Source organism: Hippoglossus stenolepis, chromosome 2, assembly GCF_022539355.2.
Source record: "Hippoglossus stenolepis isolate QCI-W04-F060 chromosome 2, HSTE1.2, whole genome shotgun sequence".
In the NCBI taxonomy this organism is placed as follows: Eukaryota; Metazoa; Chordata; class Actinopteri; order Pleuronectiformes; family Pleuronectidae; genus Hippoglossus; species Hippoglossus stenolepis.
In genome coordinates, this window is record NC_061484.1 from 8,378,685 (window position 1) to 8,397,589 (window position 18,905).

The following is an 18,905-nucleotide window of genomic DNA, read 5'->3' on the forward strand; positions in this document are numbered from 1 at the left end:
GTCTCTCCATCCGTCCAGCTTGAGGGGACGTCATCAAAGATGAACTGATTAGATGTTGGTGCCTGGAGGTCAAAGGTCAAGATCACAGTGGCCTCATGTTACTGTGAATGTGACATATTAGGACTGCACGTAGGGAATTTGATTACATCTGGTACAAATCACTTGGACTCACTGATAAATTGATTGGATTTCAGTGGTCAAAGGTGGAGGTCAGGGTGGCTTCTTGAATGGGATGTATCTCAAGACTGCTTGAGGGAATTTCTTCAACATTTGACCAGGGGTCACTTGGACTCAAAGATAAAGTGATTATGTTCCAGTTGTCAAAGGTAAAGGTTACAGTGACCTTTATATCAATCTGGAAAAAAAGTTATATACACAGAAACTGCAGTGCGGTAATTCTACTTTATAATATATGTATATATATAGCTCCTCTTTTGTGTTATTCTTTATTGGATATTTGTCAGTGCATATCTGTGGTTTTTTATAAATTATTATTTGTATTTCCTTCTGGGTTAATACATTGACGGAACTGCTCTTGCGCCCGCCCACTCTTCCTATTGGATGCGAGGGGGGTCACGTGAGTCGATCCCAAAGTGCATTGTTTTGTGTTGCCTCGGTCTGGACTCAACGCATCCGCTCTGTGCTCCGGTGCTTCGCGCAAACTGTACCGAGGCACTCGACAGCTGTTCTCCGGGGTTGGCACGATGCTGAGCGCCGCCGCCGCGGAGAGGAACAAGGAGCCCATCCTGGCGGTGCTCCGGGAGAGCGCGGGCACCGGCAGAGCCCTGCAGGCCCTGGAGGTGTCCTCCGGCACCGGGCAGCATGTCACACACTTCGCGCAGGCCCTGCGGAACATCACGTGGCAGCCGTCAGAGTACGACCCCCAGTCTATAGACAGGTACGGTGTGTCCGTGTCACTGTATAAAACGGTGTGGTTCTAATGTGCCCAGTCATCGTGTAGTTACGGTGCGAATGGATCGCTGCGTAATAAACGTCCTATGAGCCATCTCACCGGAGGATAGCTCCATGTTGAATGTGGCTGATAACGCCGCTGCAGTTGGACTGTGCTGGTAAGTGCTTTAACAATCAATGCCTTTGTTTCCATTCTCAGTATAGACGCGTACAGAGCTCACTACCAGCTGAACAATGTGAAGCCCGCCATCCACCTGGATGCTTCGCTGCCCCATCAGAGCTGGGGAGGGATCCAGCCCGAGAGCCTCGACCTGGTGGTCAACATCAACATGATCCACATTTCCCCCATGTCTTGTACAGAGGTAGGACTTTTAATAAGAGATTTTATTTATGCACATACATGCTGTGACGGGTCTTGCCTGATTGCACAGTTGTTTGGGGCTGGGCAACAAAACAATATCAATTATTATTCGGATATAATTTTTATTCATAGCAATGTAAAAAAAAGGGCCAATATCATTATATTGCTTGTAAGCACAGTGAGGAGATACAACACATAATTGATCAAAGAGTTTTAAACCCCAACCAATACTCAGGAGCAAAAAATCTGTCTTTAAACTTAACTGAAATAATAATGTGCCATTTATAATGATAATTATTGACATCTACTGATATAAACATTTCTATCTTGACAGCATTTCTGGCCATATTGCGCAACCCTAGTTTGCACCACTAAAATGTAAATCAATTTGATGCGTTAAAGGCCTTGTCAACACCTGCATTATTATCTAATCTCGAGTCTTATGTAGCCTCGAGGGGCCCTGAGATAAACTTTGGTAAATACTTATTTTAGTGTATATTTGTACAAACATGTTTGATATTTCTTAACAAACCAATGTATGGGAAACTAATTCTAAAGGGGAAACAGTTAATGGACCCTAGTCTGTATATACACTACAACCATGTTGTCTCGTAACTCCTCAGATAATAACTGTGAGCATTGCCCATTCATAACATCTGCCTCAGGTCTTTCACTCTATAAAAGAGACCAAGAAAATGAAAGCTCCAGTAGTTCAGCCCCATCGTCTATTCATCTATAATGATGTTATAGAGCCTGAAGACATTACTCTCTTCTTCTAGGGTTTATTCAAAGGGGTCGGAGAAGTGTTGAAGCCGCAAGGTCTTCTATTGACATATGGGGTGAGTGAAAAAACCTTTCATTTCAAATATGCACTTTCCTCATTACAATATACACTTTACATATTTGCTGTTACTGTATCTTCAGCCCTACGCAGTGAACGGCCAGATCACCCCCCAAAGCAACGTGGACTTTGACTACAGCCTACGACAGAGGTAAAGTAACTCTACAGTGCCCGATCACATCTCATCTGCATGAAAACTAATGCAAACCTGAGTGTGGGATAATTAAAACTCTTTTCACAATCTTTAATTTGTAGGAATCCAAAGTGGGGGCTTAGAGATATCTCCCTGCTGAGCTCTTTAGCACAACGAAGTGGTTTGTTCCTGGAGAAAATAGTGAGTATTTAAGCTCATATAAGCATCCGACACAAAAAAGAGGGAACATAAACAATGCAGGTGGGATCATTAGTTTACTAATGTGAGATGTGTGTTTGTTCTCTCCAAGGTGGACATGCCAGCAAACAACAAGTGTCTTCTGTTCAGGAAGGAGAGTTTGGTGTGAAGTGTCCCGTCGTTCATTCCCTGGAACCCAGTTTTGGAGCAGGATGATCAAAGCGCCTTAACTTACACTTGAAGCTCAGATACATTGCCAACTTTTCCAGAACTGTAAATTAAACATGTTTCCCTATATTCTAACACACATTGACATTATTTGATCTGCACTGTGACCCTCTAACCAATGGCACAATATATTGCACACTCGAATAAAATGAATAAGGCTCACAGACATGCTGGTTGTGTACTACATTTAACTTTAGACATCCACCTACTCCTTTTTAATACCTTAGTTCAGTTATATACGTTAGCAGAAGTGCTTTGCAGAGAGATGTAATCGGATCTTGACTTTGTACACAACAACACAAGAGAATCTATATAAAAACACATATGAAAATCACTAAATAAAAAGGCCCATTACAAAATAAACATAATACAATAATAGAAAAACTTAATATAGAGGTAATATGTTGTAGGAGTCTATTTTTAGCATCACAAGCAAGTAATTTTTGTAAAACACAAACATAGAGAAAACATGAAAACAAAACATCTGTATTAAAACTAATTTTAAAAGGACCATTTGTATAAATGGACGCACAACACATCTCGAACACATTTGGAATGTTGTACAACCTGTGTTGTACTGTGTTGATCTCTCACAACTACATTAACATACAGTATTAAACATATTTTTGCCTTTGATTTAAAGGGTTGTAATTAAATATTAGTTTTTTCTTGTTGAAAATGTTTATCTTCAGTGCTAAAAGTGAACCACAGACACTCTGTGGATAAACAGGGCCACGTCCGGGGAGTTCTACGATGCCCCGCAGGTCTTTTTGCCCAAAACCTCACGTAGCCTCTTGAGTCTGCGTTCAGTTATGGCTCTGACATAGCTGTCTGATTGGATGATGGCCATGCCGTCCTGCACCACCCCCATCACCAGCAGTGGGTTTTCCTCCATGGTGATGTTTGGGCAGGGACAGCTCCAGTCTATCTTGGCGATCGTCACCTCAAGGTGTTTGGTGTTGAAGAAACTCAATCCCATCTTTTCGTCTCTCAGGACCTCATCCAAGCTGAAGCGTGCTAACCCAGAGTCCAGATCCTCCACCAGCTCGGTCAGCCGCCCTACAATGGCGAAGTCACTGCGGCATAAGCTGGGCACCATTTTCCCCTTCACCCGACAGGTCTTACAAGGTTTCCTTTTTGGTTGTGGGCAGTTTGCTTCACACTCCTTTTTGTTGTGGAAGCTGTTGGCATTCCCATGGCAGCCGCCATAGGCGAAGGCTTGGCACTGTTTCATGACGGAATTCCAGGCCCAACGTGCCTCCCAAGATTTGCAGGGGCCCTGAACAGCAGGTAGGGAGCAGATGCCCGTCCCCTCTCTCTGACAGGAGGCCTTGCACTCCTCGTAAGTCTCAAAGCGGTTGCGGCTGTCGTCACATCCACCGTTGCTGAAGGCCATGCAGGAGCCCAGCTTGCTGTCATAATACCAGTCCACGTGGCGCTCACCACTGCACACCCTCAGATCTGCTTCAGCCAGGCAGTCTGCTGGTGAGAACGGTCTCCCCATGGGCATCTCAGGATCGTCAAAGAAATCATCATCAGCCCGGCGGATGACAGAGAGAGGGAAGTCTGCACGAAGAACTCCTGCAGAATTCCGTGCGATGCAGGTGTAGATACCTGTGTCCCACACCTGGGCGTTGTAAATGACCAGCTGTCCGATGTTGGTGATAACCACGTTGCCGTACATCCGGTCAGGCCTCATGACCAGATGTTCTCGCCGTTCACTCTGTTTCTCCCATGTTACATCAGGTTTGGGGAGTCCAATGACGTCGCAGTGGAAGCTGACTGTGCCTCCTACATAAGTGGATTGATGGTGAGGGTTGGAGTACAGTGCGGGGGGCCGAGGGTCCTCCTGGGAGGATGTAGGGGTGGGATTAGCAGTGGTGTGAGGCAGAGGACTGGTGTGGGGCAGGTAGAAACGGCAGGCGACCACAGTCAGAGTCACCCCGCGGACGCAGGCCTCTGCATCCATGTAGCAGTGATTGAAGTAGGTGAGTCCATCTGCGGCACAGGTGAAATTGGGCTCTTTCTCACACCGGTCCTGGCACTTGCAGATGGGCTGCCCATCCCAGATGTCACAAGTTGCTCCTTGCTGGCTGCAGATAAAGCCCTCACAGGTTGCGTTAGAGTTTTGGTTATCACCTCCGTTCCCTCCACCCTGTCCATCTGGCTGAGCAGAAGTGCCATCAGAGAAACGTGCAGACACACAGCTGTTGAGGCCACATACATTGGTGCAGCATTTCTCAAAGTCAGCACAGTCCTGCACACACAATTGAAAAAAAAACACATCAGTTATGAGTTCATTATAATAGACAAATACACAAAAAGCTTCGGAATAATACACAAGTTTGATTATTCTTAAAAACATTGTCACCTCATCGACATTGCATTCCCTCTCGCAGGTGCTTTGCGCATCAACCCAGAGATTGGAGTTCAGCTTGTTGGGACAAAGTCCCTCATGTTTAACTTTGGCTTCTGCCACACTTGCGCACAAAGAGAGGTCGGGTAGTTCGCAGAGCAGGAGCATCAGCAAATACGCACACATCCATCCTAATCCTAGGTTGTTTGAGTTGGGTGCGTTATGACAATGCGTTTCCTTTGGACGTCTATCCTCCAGGAGCTGCAGAGGGATTTTATACATCTTTGCCCTTTTGCATGAGTCTCGCGCCGAGTAATTCCATACCTCCTTTAGGTCTTCAAAAAAGGAATTGACGGTTTTCAAAAGGTGGTCATTCGTTTTGTGCGTCAAAATTAAGCAAGAGAGAGGGAAGTTGATCCATTCCTTACGATCAGAACGAGTTCCCACGCGCTGGACATTTAGAGAACAAAATATAAATCCTGGGTTAAGTATTAAAAAGGTAACTGGGCTGCGTCAATCCGCCTTCACAATCAAAACAAAACTCTGCAACAATGCACAGAATCTCATTCAGATCGATTCCCCCTCAAAAAAAAACCAGCAAGAAGAAGCGAGCGGAGCAGCACAATGTGAGGGAAAGACGCAACATCAGCCTTTCAGGGTGTGAATGGAGGTGGAAAGGGCAGCCCCCTCTGACCGCCCCCACGGCCGTCCGGTGTCTGAAACTTTTATGAAGCAGCACCGTGCGCTAAGCAACTGGACAAACATTGTAAAAACATCAAAGGAGGCGTGGGGCCGCGGTGGCAAGCTGTCCCAACAACCGTGCGCACGGAGCCAAAACATTCCGGTGAGAAATCCAACGTTAAACGCGTCCAGACAGAATTTATGGAGGTGCCATTCATAAATAAGGCAATGAGCTGCCTTCTCCCTGAGAGCTGCTGCCGCTGCTGGTTACGTCTCCATCCTCGGTCGCAACTTAAGATGCGTACTGGAGGTTTTACGCAGAAGCAAGCCCTGGGTTCCATTCGCGCACATTAAAGCGCAAATTGTGGTGGAAGAGTTTCTCTTTTTTAACAGGCGCGGCGCAGGGCGTGAAAACCAAACACGAGGCGTGTCGCAGCGCGTCTAGCATAACAAGTTGTTTACGTCCTGCTCGTCTAGACGTGGCTCAGTTTACCGCCGTCCCGCGTTCACACGGAGCTCAGACATGCCGCGGTCAGGTGGGAAGACGTAAAGCGACACATTTTCAATAGCGTGCGACTCATCTTTGTCCCTGCGCGCCTCCCGAGCAGCTCACCCCCTCCCCGCGTCTTTTCATTGGATGTGACCCCCCGCAACCTTTGCGTGACTTTTGACCGCGCTGCATTCATGCACCGCGGCGATGAACCGGTTGTCCCCCCCAGAACTGGCCAATACCGAGAGAGCAGCTATAATCAATTCAGCAGCAGCACCCCCCACATGATCGACGGGGTTTATTGCACCGGCGACCCCCGAACTGGACAAAGGGAAAAACAAAAATTTCCCACAACCGAAATCGCATGATGCCCTTTATGTATATCTAAATGAAAAATCATTTCAACACAGCATCACAAACAGATCGTGTCGTTTTGACCTTTTATTTTTAATGGGTGACTGGTTTCAAAGTTGTAATTAATCCCATATCCAGACTTTTAGACACAGCTCTGGCAGCAACAATCATCATCACATAATACATTGTATAGTGCTTTAAATGTTCACCCCCCCCACTGCTCTGACACCATATACCCTACATAAAAACAGGCGCCAGCAGGAAAACATGCACCAATGTTGTATGCACTCGTTGACCTGTTTACATTCATACAGCCGACACTGGGAATGTTGAAGTGAAAATACAGCACGTGTTAATCGGAGGTGGAAAGAAGACCGCAAATTTACATTTGAATATAAATATATTTGTGTAGATACTTCAATTATGAAAACAGAAAAAATACCTTTAGATGTGATTAAAAAAACAACTATTCGAGCCCCCTCTGACATCCTTAAGTTCATAATTCAAGAATGATTTTATATTTTTAAGAAGTTTGGGGAGAAGGCGAGTAAAAGTACAAATATTCAGACAAGTAAAACGGTTCATTTAAAAATATCAAAGGATCAGATGAACCCGCTGACTTTCCATCTCTGATTCTTACAGCCCCAACAGATCAACCACATGGCCACAGAAAGGTAGAAGATGAATATTGTTTTACATTCATAAATACGTAGAATATGCATAAAATATTCAGAAAGAAATCAAATTAAAATGTTCCTCACACCAACGAGTTTATACTCTTTTGTTCAGAGGCGAGACACAGTCGAAGGAGACTGAAGGCAAAGTTGACAGGTTCAGACTGATTTCAATGTGAATGGGTTAAATAATTTAAGGCAAATGATAAAACTAAGAATATTAGATTAAAAGGGGCAGAAATTGCCCGAGAGAGTTGACAGATGTCCGAACCAATGACTGATGGAGATGGAGAGGGAATTCATTTGGGATGAAATTGAGCGAGCACCGCAGGAGCTTGTGCAAAAAAGGCGACTTGGCTCTACTTCTCTGGACAGATTCACAAAGGAAGTAGAGCTGGACTAAGAATGTTTTTCATGAATTTCTCTTAGGTCTTGTACTTGCAAACTTGTGAAACTAGCCCTGCATGCTCATGACATTCACTTTAGGCCAGTTTTATGTAAAAACTTACTTTAGGTTGTAAAAGGAGTTTTCTATGGCAGGTGGAGGGAATAAGACACAGATAAGTTGTACATCAAAGCATCGAAGCTCGAGAAACATTCTAGACAAAAGAAGCGCGAGAAGCTCCTCCCCAAGAACAACCACCAAACACAGAGCAAAAGAACAGCACATACAGAATATTTACAACTTCAAGTCAACTTTAAATACCAATAGTAAATCCTGTTCCACATAAAAAGCTAGCTAAAGTCCCTCCACTCATTTGTAGTGTTAACAGTTGAGTGATAATCCTTGAATTCACATCCGCTGGTCCCAGGGAAATCTTGTTCTGCTTGATCACAGTGAGCCCGTGCAGTTAAGAGTACACGTAAATGGACATCCACAAGATGGCTCCGGCAAGCGCGTAGAGAACAGAAAACAACCCAGCTAGCCAAGTCAGTTCCCAAAGGTCAATGCAAGTTGAAGCTGACATCCGTCTCTGGTGAAGACAGCTCGCAGCTCTCCGTGCTCTTCTCTGGCCTTGTGACCTCTCGGAGCAACAACACCTTTAACACTGGTCCTGTGGAGGCAACAGTGGGTCGGATTCTTCACTATGAAATCTTACAGTTCCCCTTCGAGGAGGACGACGAGTTCTTTGGAGGACTCTGTGGAGGCCTGAAAGACTTTGAGCGTTTGAGACTGTTGGCTTTGCTGCCACTGCCACTGCCACCTGAGGCTGCACTGGTGGCCACCGAGTAGGAGCGTCCGTGCATCATGACTGCATTCATGCCATTGGCCATGGAGAAAGACTTGAGGTGGGACTTGATGGCCACAGGGAGGGGCAGCTTGTCGATGAGGTGCACCGGTGTGCAGGAGACGATCGAGCGGCAGCACAGATCCTGGAGGCTGAAGACTGCAGGACAAGATTAAGAGTAAAATGAATATGGATGTTAGGGATGTAAAATATACTTTTGTTAAGTTTGTTAAACCCTGCTCATTGTTCTACCCCTTTTAGAGCCCCTTCTCTCAAAGTCTCCAACAGTGAAGTTACAATTGTTTGCATTAGCATTAACTGTTTGTCTGATAGCAAGATATCCAGAAGAATTTCTAGATCCACAGCTTTTAAAATAACCAAGTTCTGGCAAATATGGCACAGCCCCATTGTGTGCAAATTAGGGGTGTTTTGAATATAATTTGAATATAAAAAAAAAAAATCAATACTATTCAAATGTGCATTTCTATTGTTGGATCTGTGGCTGGAGCTCCGTTGCTGGTCTGCTGCGGCTCGCACATGTGTTGTCCACACAGGGAGTGGGCCTACTGCAGCGCTGCTTTTGACAGCCCTGTGCTTGTTCACTTAACAATGCGGTTTTGTTTTCCCTTGTTCCAAAAAAGACAGAAAAAGAACTGGTAGCATGTTCTAGGCATGTGAGGAGCGCCGCTGTATACATGATACAATAGTAATAATAAGCAACATTTTATTAAAAATGTCATCAAAAAATTTGAATATAATTCAAATATTAAAATTAATGAGAAATACAATTGGAATGGGACTATAGTAGACTGACGGCCCTAATTCAAAGTACTGCTTTTGCTTTACTCGCGTCCACACCTGGAAGACAACAAATGTTTAAACAACTGGCCATGAATATACACTTTTCATTATTGCCTGTGTATTTCCAGAAAATTATTCATATTATATTCAGTGCCACTAAGTGTCTTTCACCAAATAAACAGTACTGAGTCTGTTGACAGTGACTGTGGATTATCTATCGTAACACTGTTTCAGGAATTCACAATGATTTTTAGCATTTCTAATTTAATCCAGAAAGTTTTCTCAGGAGTATATTACCAGTCATATCCCAAACTCTGGATTAGCAATGGAAATTACATTGGTGAATATCTCAATGTCTCAAACAGACCCACACCTTGGATGAGTTAGGTGGATTATATATGTGGACCTTCTCTGTCACATGCAATGCTGTCACATTGCCTGATGAAGACATAGTGTTCCATGTTTAAAATCTAAATGCATATAGGGCATGTCCAACTGCACTTTTTGTAGTTGAGATAACAACGCGCCTGAGCACACCTCATTTTAAGTGCATTTGCTATTTGAACAACATGTTTACTGGATGAGAAAATGACAACTGCATTGATCTTGCACTAGCACAGACACATGGTGTAATGTATTCAGTGTGTGGGACAAATAAAACAAACTCAATATTTGTTTCTGCCATTTGTGACAGGTAATGCCCCTTTTTTTCACTTTAGTATTAAAAACACATACATTCCAAATCTGCCACAATTTGTACGTAAGAAGGATTAACCAGCTCACCTCTGTTGGGTCTCCAAAACTTCTCCATCCCGTGCCTCATCAGCACGATGCGTGATAGTTCTGTGAAGGATTCGATGACGTTGAAGTTGCAGAGCGGACTGACCTCGAAGAAAGTCATGCTGTTCTTCTCTGCGTAAGCTCTTGCCTGCTCGGTTGGCACCTTTCGCTTGAAAGCCAGGTGAAGTCGGTTTCCCACCAGAATCCTTGGCACACCTGGCGCATGCTGATGGAAATAAAAAATACTGTTATGTAATAAATGGTTATCAGATTTGAATGTATTTCCTTAAAATACGAAGCTTGACTGAATGTCAAACTGTTAGGTGTGCAGACTGTGGCAGAAACACACAATGGCCTTTCTCGGGACTGGAATAACACACAGGATATGTCCCCATCTACATGTCTTTCCTGTGTTTTCTTTGCCAACCAGAAATAGGTCGAAGGGGATTACCTCATCAATTTCCCGAATCCAACGGTCAATGCCATCAAACGACCAGCCGTTGGTGATGTCATACACGAGCAGGATGCCCTGTGGAATGAACAAACAAATGTGTTGACACGTTTACACGATTACACACTGGAGGGGAAAAAAAACACCAGGATTGTTTGACCTCACCTGTGCTCCGCGAGAGTAAGACCTGAAGATGGTGCAGAATCGACCCTGCCCTGAGGTGTCCCTGTTCAACACACACACAAAGCAAATATGTAGATCAACATGTTTTTTTTTTTACATCACTCCAGCCACTACTGACTTGATATATTAAACACTTACCATAACTCTAGTTTCACTCTCCTTCCATCCAGCAGGATTGTGGTGGTCTTGTAATCGATCCCTGAGATTACACACAGTGTTCAGTAATGTTGGTCATTCTTTTTCTTTTGTTTCCAGACAACTGAGTTAACGCAGACACATGAACTCACCACTGCTGTAGGCATAAGGAGACTCTACTGATCCGTCTTGCAGACTTTCCAAGATTTCTCCCTTGCCGACATCGCTGTCTCCCACCAGAAGAAATTTCAGGAGATAATCGTAACTCTTGACAGGACTGCTCTGGGTGCCCATCATGCCACGCATTGGGTCCGATTCACAGCGAGCCTCTGCAGCTCACTAGACTACCACTGTTCGGGGGTAAAGGACCAACCGGGAGGTCTCCAGCTGAGATAGAGAAAGCTGGCGACTGTCGTTTGACGTTAACGTTAGCTTCTCAGCTAGCTGGTGCAACACTGAGGATGTACATGAACTGTATCTTTTACCTCGTGGCCCCTAAGAGACGAACTATATCCTCATTCCACTGGTTTGAGTGGAAAACGATGTTCAGTGTGTGTGTTGGCTCTGACCACCTGAGCACAGACAGCGTCGATGAAACCTTAACGTTCACGTCACAAATCAAAACAACCTTAGCTGTTAGCTGGCTCGTTAGCCGGCGCGCTAACACAAACGATGCTAGCGCAATTAGCTCTAGCACGAACAGAGAATAGCAGGTAAAAACGAGTCTGTTTGCTCCGATACTAAAGAGATAGTCCACAAAACAAAGAGTGTTTATCTTAGTCTATAAAGAAAAAGGCCAGCGAGGGATATTCAGCTTCCGAGGGAGTCGAGTGGTCTGTGTTGGTACTTCCCGGTACTGACGTCAGGAGCTGCGTAACATCCGGCTAAGAGAAAACTTGTTAACTATCGATTATTATTATTATTATTAATAATAATAATAATATCTAAAATATGATTTAATAAGAAATTTTAATAAAATAAAGTATATTCCTTGCTAGTTTATTTAATTTAAATGGACTAATATTCATTAGACACTAAACCTTATCAGTGACAGGAACCATGTTCGTATGATTAATGTGCTTCGGGAAATATTTTGATGTTTAATGACCTTTGCTCCTTTTCATCCAGCCTATATTGCAAACTCTCAGTTTACCTCCTATGTAGTATTTTTACTAGGCTCTTTATTTATATTTACATAAACTATCAATAAAATAAAAAAATAATAGTGATGTATATGACTAGTTGATGTCTTGGTTCCGACAACCTTAACATGTTTTACTGAAATTCTTTTAAAGCAAGGGAGGAAAAGAAAACAATTAATAGCAAACTCTATCTATTGAGTACATAAAAATGATAGATTTCATTTAAACAGTATTGAATGGGAATCGATAAGGAAATTTCACATTATGTTATACAAGTTTATTAGGAACAACAGGCTTAAACTCATACAGCCTAACACGACAGTTCTATGATCACTCCTGCCTTCATGTTGGTTGGGTGATAACAGCCTGTGGTGATGTTGAGCTGCACAGTTTTATGTTGACAGGGGTTCCGATTGTTTCGTACACTCCATCCAAAGCAAGGATGAGGGTAGGCTGAAGAACACACACACACACACACACACACACACACACACACACACACACACACACACACACACACACACACACACACACACACACACACACACACACACACACACACACACACACACACACACCTCTTTGACTAACGCACTTCAATTGCAGCCTCCCAAATCGACACCTCTTTGTAACACTTTCAATAAAAACAGAACATTTTAACCATCGTGGGCGGAGGATTTGTTGCAGAGATGCTGCATTCGAACTCATCAGGTTATGTTCCTAATAAAATGACAGCTGAGTGTGCTTTAAAAGGCCACAGTGGTGAAGGACAGATTAAGAGAAATGTGTGGCTTGTTAAGGGAGCTAATTATTGGCCTCCTCTCATTGGTTGTTCACGACTGGCAGTGGCTGCAGCTGTGGGTCCTCTCTTGATTGCAGCACACAAAAGCCACGTGAAGTGCCACCACTACCATACTCGACCTGTTCAGGTGAAGGATCAGTCTCAGTGGGGGAAGCAGCTGCTGGAGAGAAGATGGAGATGACGCATGCTGGGGTTCTGTTGCTGCTCTTTTGTTCTGCCTATAGTTACCAGTTTAGTAGTGGAACCCGTCGCGGTCTGCGTGTGCGAGACCCTGAAGCTGAATGGGACAGACTGGCGACAATAATGGGTGAAGAGACGAAAGTGGCTTCGGTACCCAGTATCTGGAAGAGTTCCACAGGCCCTGGATCCTTAAAAGCCAACAAAGACAACTTCCCTCAGTTCAAGCTCATCTCCATGTCCAAGTACCCGAAAGACGCTTTCAAGCCAGAAAAGGGTGTCAGACCCCTTCCTGGATTTGCCGCGGAAATCTTAGTGGTTCCCTCTACTACCGGAACAGCAGCCACATCACCAGCCAGAAAAGCTGCGGTCGAAATCCTTTGTCACCTTGACAGAATTTATGTGAGAGTTCTGCGTGAGGGATTTAAGAGTGTGAATGCTTACAAAGATCTGTATGTAGGTTCCTGTCCTGTTAACCAAGGCACCAAAGAACACTACTACTTCCTGTACCGTCTGACAACTGACTGTAAATTCAAAAAAGAGGTTGGTTTTCTCTGTATTCACTTTTAATACATTTCTGCTTCATTGTGACAAACTACAACTAACTCAAATGTGTTTCAGAGTCTGCCAGATTATCTGTCCTACAGCAATGTGCTCAGCTACAACCCATCTGGTCAAATCTTAAGGAAATTGCCGTTTGTTGTCCCTGTGCAGTGTAAATATCATAGGTATGACTTTGACTTTACATTATAACTGGTTTTTGATCACCATGTCTAATTTAGATTTTAGGGAGACTCAGATGTCTGTGCTTTTCTAACTTTAACACATGTTTTCACTTGACTGTTGCAGGCTTTTTCACTCCTACAAAGTTGGTTTTTATCCCAAACTACAAGGAGGCACAGTTTTCAAAGCACTCACACCAAAACAAAGTGTTGTCCTTGAGGCACAAGATGGTATGTTATCTTTTATTTTAATGTGAATTGATTCCTAAATGTGTCTGCATTACTATGTAGAATTTTTTTAAACTACTTTCCCTGCCCAGACTACTTGAGCAAGCTTTCTGGACACACAGGATAATATCCTAAAAATCCAAATGTGGACAAAAGGCAGGATAATTGGGAGGGTTGCACCTTTTCTCATTTTGTTTCTCAAACTACTAACCTCTGTATGCGGTGGAAACTTTTAATGGGACTCCTTCAGCTTAATTTGAGCTGAACACACAGTGAGTGATGCCAAAATTGGTAAAGACGTGATTTAAAAGCTGGAGAACCTTCGGTTCATGCATTTTATTTGCTCTTTCAAGCCGATACAGAGGGGATCTGTTAAACATTTAAAGCTGACCAACACAAAAGCATTCAACACTATACTAGGCTTTTAGTACAGTATTTCAACTCTTGTGATTTATTTTTTTGCTAAATTAACTGCTGCCATTTACCTAATGCCTTTTTTAATTTGTAAGTGTCCTTATAATGGCGACTTTGTTTCAGCATCAGGAAATGAACTTACTGGCAGCAAAACTTACACCTTGGGTCAGCCAATGTTCTTTGAAGCAAAGAAGGCCAATGACGCTGGAACCTCTGGTGCTCAGCGGATGTACATCAACAAGTGCTTCATGACTGCCGACCAATCCCCCAACTCTAACCCCAAATATACCATCATTGAAAACCAAGGGTTAGACTTAAAATGCTTGCAAAACAATTAAATAAAAAAACGTTCACTTTGTTCAATGTTAATATGCATATTCTCTCTCAATTGCAGCTGTATGATTGACAGCAAGCTTGCGTCGCAGTCGAAGTTCCTCAGCGGCTCCTCAAAGATGTCCCAGAAATTCCAAGTGGTATCCTTTGTCTTCAAGGACCAGGTTTCCACTTCCTCCATGTCGCAGGTACGTCGGTAAAGTAGAGCTGTGCACTGTCCAATTGTCCATCTGTTAAAACTCAACTCGAATGTCTTTCAGCAACTCTACATGCACTGTGATGTCACACTGGGGCCATTGACTCCATCTCCAAGTTCTAAGGCTTGCAATTATGATTCAGCAACCAAGAAGTAAGTTGTTGGGCACCCACAGGTGGAGGTAGTTTAGACTGTTTCATGTGAGCTTGACTGCCTTAACAACTTGATGGTATTTTGAGTGTTGCCATCTGTGGTTGTGTGTCTTCGAACTTCCCAGGTGATGTTTGAAGACCTACTAAAACTCTGAATTGTTTAGGTGGAAGGAGCTTTATGGTGATGACTCTGTGTGCACCTGCTGTGAGACTAATTGCCCCTCACCACTGCCCAAGGGTAAGTTTCCACATCTTTGTTATACATCACAGGAAGTTATTTTAAAACCCTTGTATGAATGGCAGCTGCTTTACACATCATCCTAATTTGCCACAGAGCTTATCTCAAGTGGTAAATGCAAGCTTTTTGTTGTCTTACCACAAGTGACTAAAAAGCTGATCTTCCACTAATTTAAGACTTGATTTCAAATTCTATTTCAACAGTTTCCAAGAAGACTATCTCCAGTGCCTCTTGGAAGGTCAACTTGGGTGACCAGGATGGCGATGTGAACGTTGAACCTCGGATGAGATTGACTGATGCTGACTCATTCAGTTTGGAGGACTCTGACATGGCAGACTTCCTCAACTACTGGGAGGATGATTACTAAAATTTGTGTGGATATGTTAACTTTTAAAAAAATAAATTGCTTTCTCTTGTACTTGACATTTCTCTGGCTTGATGTGCACTTTCATTGTTCTGGGGGTGAAGAGACGAACCCTAATTTCAACTGTACACTTAAGTCTTTAGAACGGAGTTTCTCTCAAACTGCCCTGTCAACACACCAACATGATCATTAATCAACATGTGTGTGTTTCTAAGCATTTCCTGGAAATGCATCACAGTATTTCTGTAGATGCAGTTTTGTACCACAAGGGGATGGAAGAGATTCACTGGCTTTGCTTGGGTAAACTCTGCAGGAAGCGGCATAATCTTCTGAGTTGCGGGGTTTCCAATGAAGACATTGTGCAGAAGCTTTTTCTCCAGGCTTCGCTCCATGAAGTCAAACAGGTCTCGTAGCCTGCAAGCCACATGGCTGGGTTTCCACTGTGATGGGTCTTTGGTCAGAAGCATATGAAATAGAGCAGTTTTGAAATGAGAGAACTTGAGCAGACAACCTGCAGACATTGCAGTCTGTCTCTGGTGAAGGAAACATGCAATTTCAAGAATTTGCATGTGGCATGAGTTTTCAGGCAGGTGTTTGGAGAGGCATTGTAAGAGCTGATCTTCATAGATGGTCAGGGAGAGCGTCCAGCAAGTGTCCAAATTGCTCGGGGAGAAGGGTGTAATATAAAAATGAGCATCGGCGTTGAATTTAACGACAGGATTCATACTGAAGCAGAGCTTCTTCCCTGATCTGAATCTAACAACCAGAGCACCTGGAGCATCAATGTAGCAAATACTGAGCTCAAAATCATACTTGTGTGAAATCTGAGCCCATGCTTGTTTGATCGTGCTCTGGAACCATCTAGTAACCAGAGATTTTGACAGGAAAGGGGTGTTCTTCAAGCAAAGAGGGTGCTCACAAACATCAGTTGTTTTTGTCTTTACTTTCTCATTCTCACAATGCAGCAGGCAAACCACGTCATCGGCACCAGAAGAGTGGCAGGGGCAGGCATTTTGGATTTTCTTCTCAACCAGTTTTATTTGACCACAGACTTGCATCTCTGGCAGCAGGTCACTCACCTGGTGATTCCAGAGCAGGCACTGAAAACCATACGGCTCAGGTGGAGTAAAGGGAACTATTATATCACATGAATCCAACAACTGACAGTCCTCAATCACCATGCCTCCATCCCCCTTACAGACCACCCTCATGGCCTCCACCATGTCATTTGCAAACCCCTCTAAAAACTCTCCCTCCCTCCACTTATTAGATGAGGCTTTAACATATTTAGAGTGAAAGTTCTGCAGCGTGTTGCTGTCGGGCAGTGGCACTTCACCAGTGATGCAAGTCCCAGAGAGAGTATTGGATTCATCTTGTCTCATTGAGTTTTTTCTCAGGTATTTCCTGAGAAAGCGGATGATGGAAATAATGGAGAAGGTATTCAATATGTACCAGAGGTAATCCTCCTGCCAGTCAGGCATCGTCTTCTCTGAAGTTTCATTTTCGGACATCTGGGTGTGGACCTCTGACAGAGACTCGTCAGGCATGTGTTGTGGACCCTGTGGTCCGACTGGGTCGCTAAAAAAGCCACCAGTCAGGATGTTTTCCTCCCGTTTACTCCTCACGCCCAACAGTAGGTTTCCCTGTTGCTCACGTTCAGTGTGTGAAGTCGTCAGAGAAATCTGCGATTCACTTCTGAATTTAAGTGGCTGACTTGTATCAGACTGTGATGTTAAAGGTTTTCCAGCATGATCCTCCTCTGAGTCTGGCTTGGAGACAGTCGCATCTTTTTCGGCTGATGTATGTTTGTCAGAAGCATGAGGATCAGACTGATATTGTTCCTTTACAACACTTTTCATCTCATTCAGAGGCCCTTTGTCGTCAGTTTGTTTCACTGTCTCTCTGACAGGTGCCATTTCCTCCCCCAGTTTCTCTTCTCCCCTTAACAGCGTCTCTTCATGCTTTTGCAGACCCGCTGTGACGATACCATCCCATTCCTCCTGCACCCCTGGGTCATCCCTCGGACACAGAAGGAGACCCAGAGCCACGACAACCACTCGCAGCAGAGCGTCGTGCATGATCAACACTGTCGATGAACAAGTCAAACAGAATAAAGAATTGTTACAAAGCATTCCAGAGATCGTAAAGCTGCTTTCGTGATTCATGAAATGTGTGCAAGAGATTTTTCTGGCAGTAAATTGAAATTATGATGCAAATCTAGATGAGCTACTTCCTTGATGGCAAGGAAGCATCTACTTCACTTATTTCTATGGTCACATTTCATATTACATCATTACAGCACATAGCATTAAACAAGAAGAATACACACCAGAAGAAATAATTGATTACCTTAATGTTGCAACGTTCCAGTAATGTGTGAGTAGGTACAAAGCAGGAAGAGAGTAACCTTGCACAGCCACAGGCTCGGGGATCTCTTCCTATTTTAGCTGTAGGTTGTGTTTCGTGACTTATTTCCTGCACACCCTCCACACCCTGCCCATGTGCTCTGCTGCGACATCTTCCTGTGCAATACAGTGAAGAAAACAGATAACACGAACTTCCTCTTTGACACTGACACTATATGACGGGCCAAGCATTAGGCTGCATACTTTTCAAATAAAAACTAAGGGTAGAAAATGCTCTGTGCCTATGAATGGTAGAATAAACCCCTGTCTTTTATTCTCTTGTAGTTTTGTATCTGGTTTGTCAAGGATTGTTTTACATGTGATAGCCACTGTGACGTGATTTATTTGGTTCTGATGAATCGAGTGGAAACAGATTCACCTTTCACCTCTCAGACGACAACCAAATTTTCCAGCCAAAGCCACAGATATTTGAATGGTTTTGCATGTGTGGATTGTTATGGCGACGCCTGAGCAGCACTGCATCCTCGGTGTTCATACAACTTATGCAACTTCTGTTAACACTACTTCATATCTCTGCATTCATCTGAGGAAGCCAGAACGATAATTTATGTGAATTGTGAAAGAACGGGGAACCTACGTAAGTGATTGTCTGAGCTCTGTGGTGTTTACGTTTGAGAAAGGGCAGGTTGACTCTTTTGTTACGTCACACAAAACACAGGTGCATGTGAAGGGAGGGGCAGGACGACAGGTGATGTGTCGGCTTTTGACATCACCACAGAGTTCATGAGACTCCTCACAGTCACGGCTGTAATTCCTAATAACAACTGCAAGTCTTTTATCAGGGATATTTACATTTTGTGAAAACGTCCTATCCTTTTGTTCATCCACTCTAAAGAAAATAGGTAAGTGTGTGTGAAGTTATTTTTTGATCTGATGAATACCTGTAGATTGTTGAGCTACAACA

At 43.7% G+C, this 18,905-nt stretch overlaps 5 protein-coding genes across 5 annotated transcripts; 2 read left to right on the forward strand and 3 right to left on the reverse strand.

The window, feature by feature from the left end:
* The first annotated feature begins 572 nt into the window (after window positions 1-572).
* Window positions 573-2,839, forward strand: mettl26 (methyltransferase like 26). The gene is made up of 6 exons (XM_035146983.2): window positions 573-898; window positions 1,112-1,274; window positions 2,053-2,112; window positions 2,198-2,265; window positions 2,370-2,448; window positions 2,558-2,839. The coding sequence occupies exons 1-6, from the start codon at window positions 705-707 to the stop codon at window positions 2,612-2,614; spliced, it is 621 nt and encodes a 206-aa protein (XP_035002874.1). The 5' UTR covers window positions 573-704; the 3' UTR covers window positions 2,615-2,839.
* Window positions 2,840-2,844: 5 nt separating this feature from the next.
* On the reverse strand, window positions 2,845-6,314 carry wfikkn1 (WAP, follistatin/kazal, immunoglobulin, kunitz and netrin domain containing 1). The gene is made up of 2 exons (XM_035146970.2): window positions 5,045-6,314; window positions 2,845-4,930 (listed from the first exon to the last, which is right to left on the reverse strand). Exons 1-2 carry the CDS (start codon window positions 5,309-5,311, stop codon window positions 3,422-3,424), a joined length of 1,776 nt encoding a protein of 591 aa, XP_035002861.1. The 5' UTR covers window positions 5,312-6,314; the 3' UTR covers window positions 2,845-3,421.
* A 314-nt stretch (window positions 6,315-6,628) lies between these two features.
* On the reverse strand, window positions 6,629-11,655 carry LOC118123441 (ras-related protein Rab-40C). Its single transcript, XM_035180833.2, has 6 exons — window positions 10,960-11,655; window positions 10,811-10,871; window positions 10,655-10,715; window positions 10,490-10,567; window positions 10,042-10,264; window positions 6,629-8,616 (listed from the first exon to the last, which is right to left on the reverse strand). Exons 1-6 carry the CDS (start codon window positions 11,111-11,113, stop codon window positions 8,315-8,317), a joined length of 879 nt encoding a protein of 292 aa, XP_035036724.1. The 5' UTR covers window positions 11,114-11,655; the 3' UTR covers window positions 6,629-8,314.
* A 1,186-nt stretch (window positions 11,656-12,841) lies between these two features.
* On the forward strand, window positions 12,842-15,634 carry zp3c (zona pellucida glycoprotein 3c). Its single transcript, XM_035180806.2, has 8 exons — window positions 12,842-13,471; window positions 13,550-13,656; window positions 13,778-13,881; window positions 14,416-14,599; window positions 14,687-14,813; window positions 14,886-14,974; window positions 15,138-15,211; window positions 15,415-15,634. The coding sequence occupies exons 1-8, from the start codon at window positions 12,923-12,925 to the stop codon at window positions 15,576-15,578; spliced, it is 1,398 nt and encodes a 465-aa protein (XP_035036697.1). The 5' UTR covers window positions 12,842-12,922; the 3' UTR covers window positions 15,579-15,634.
* On the reverse strand, window positions 13,880-18,108 carry LOC118123416 (inositol 1,4,5-trisphosphate receptor-interacting protein). Its single transcript, XM_035180795.2, has 2 exons — window positions 17,925-18,108; window positions 13,880-17,661 (listed from the first exon to the last, which is right to left on the reverse strand). The coding sequence occupies exon 2, from the start codon at window positions 17,651-17,653 to the stop codon at window positions 15,707-15,709; it is 1,947 nt and encodes a 648-aa protein (XP_035036686.1). The 5' UTR covers window positions 17,654-17,661; window positions 17,925-18,108; the 3' UTR covers window positions 13,880-15,706.
* Between the last annotated feature and the right edge of the window lie 797 nt (window positions 18,109-18,905).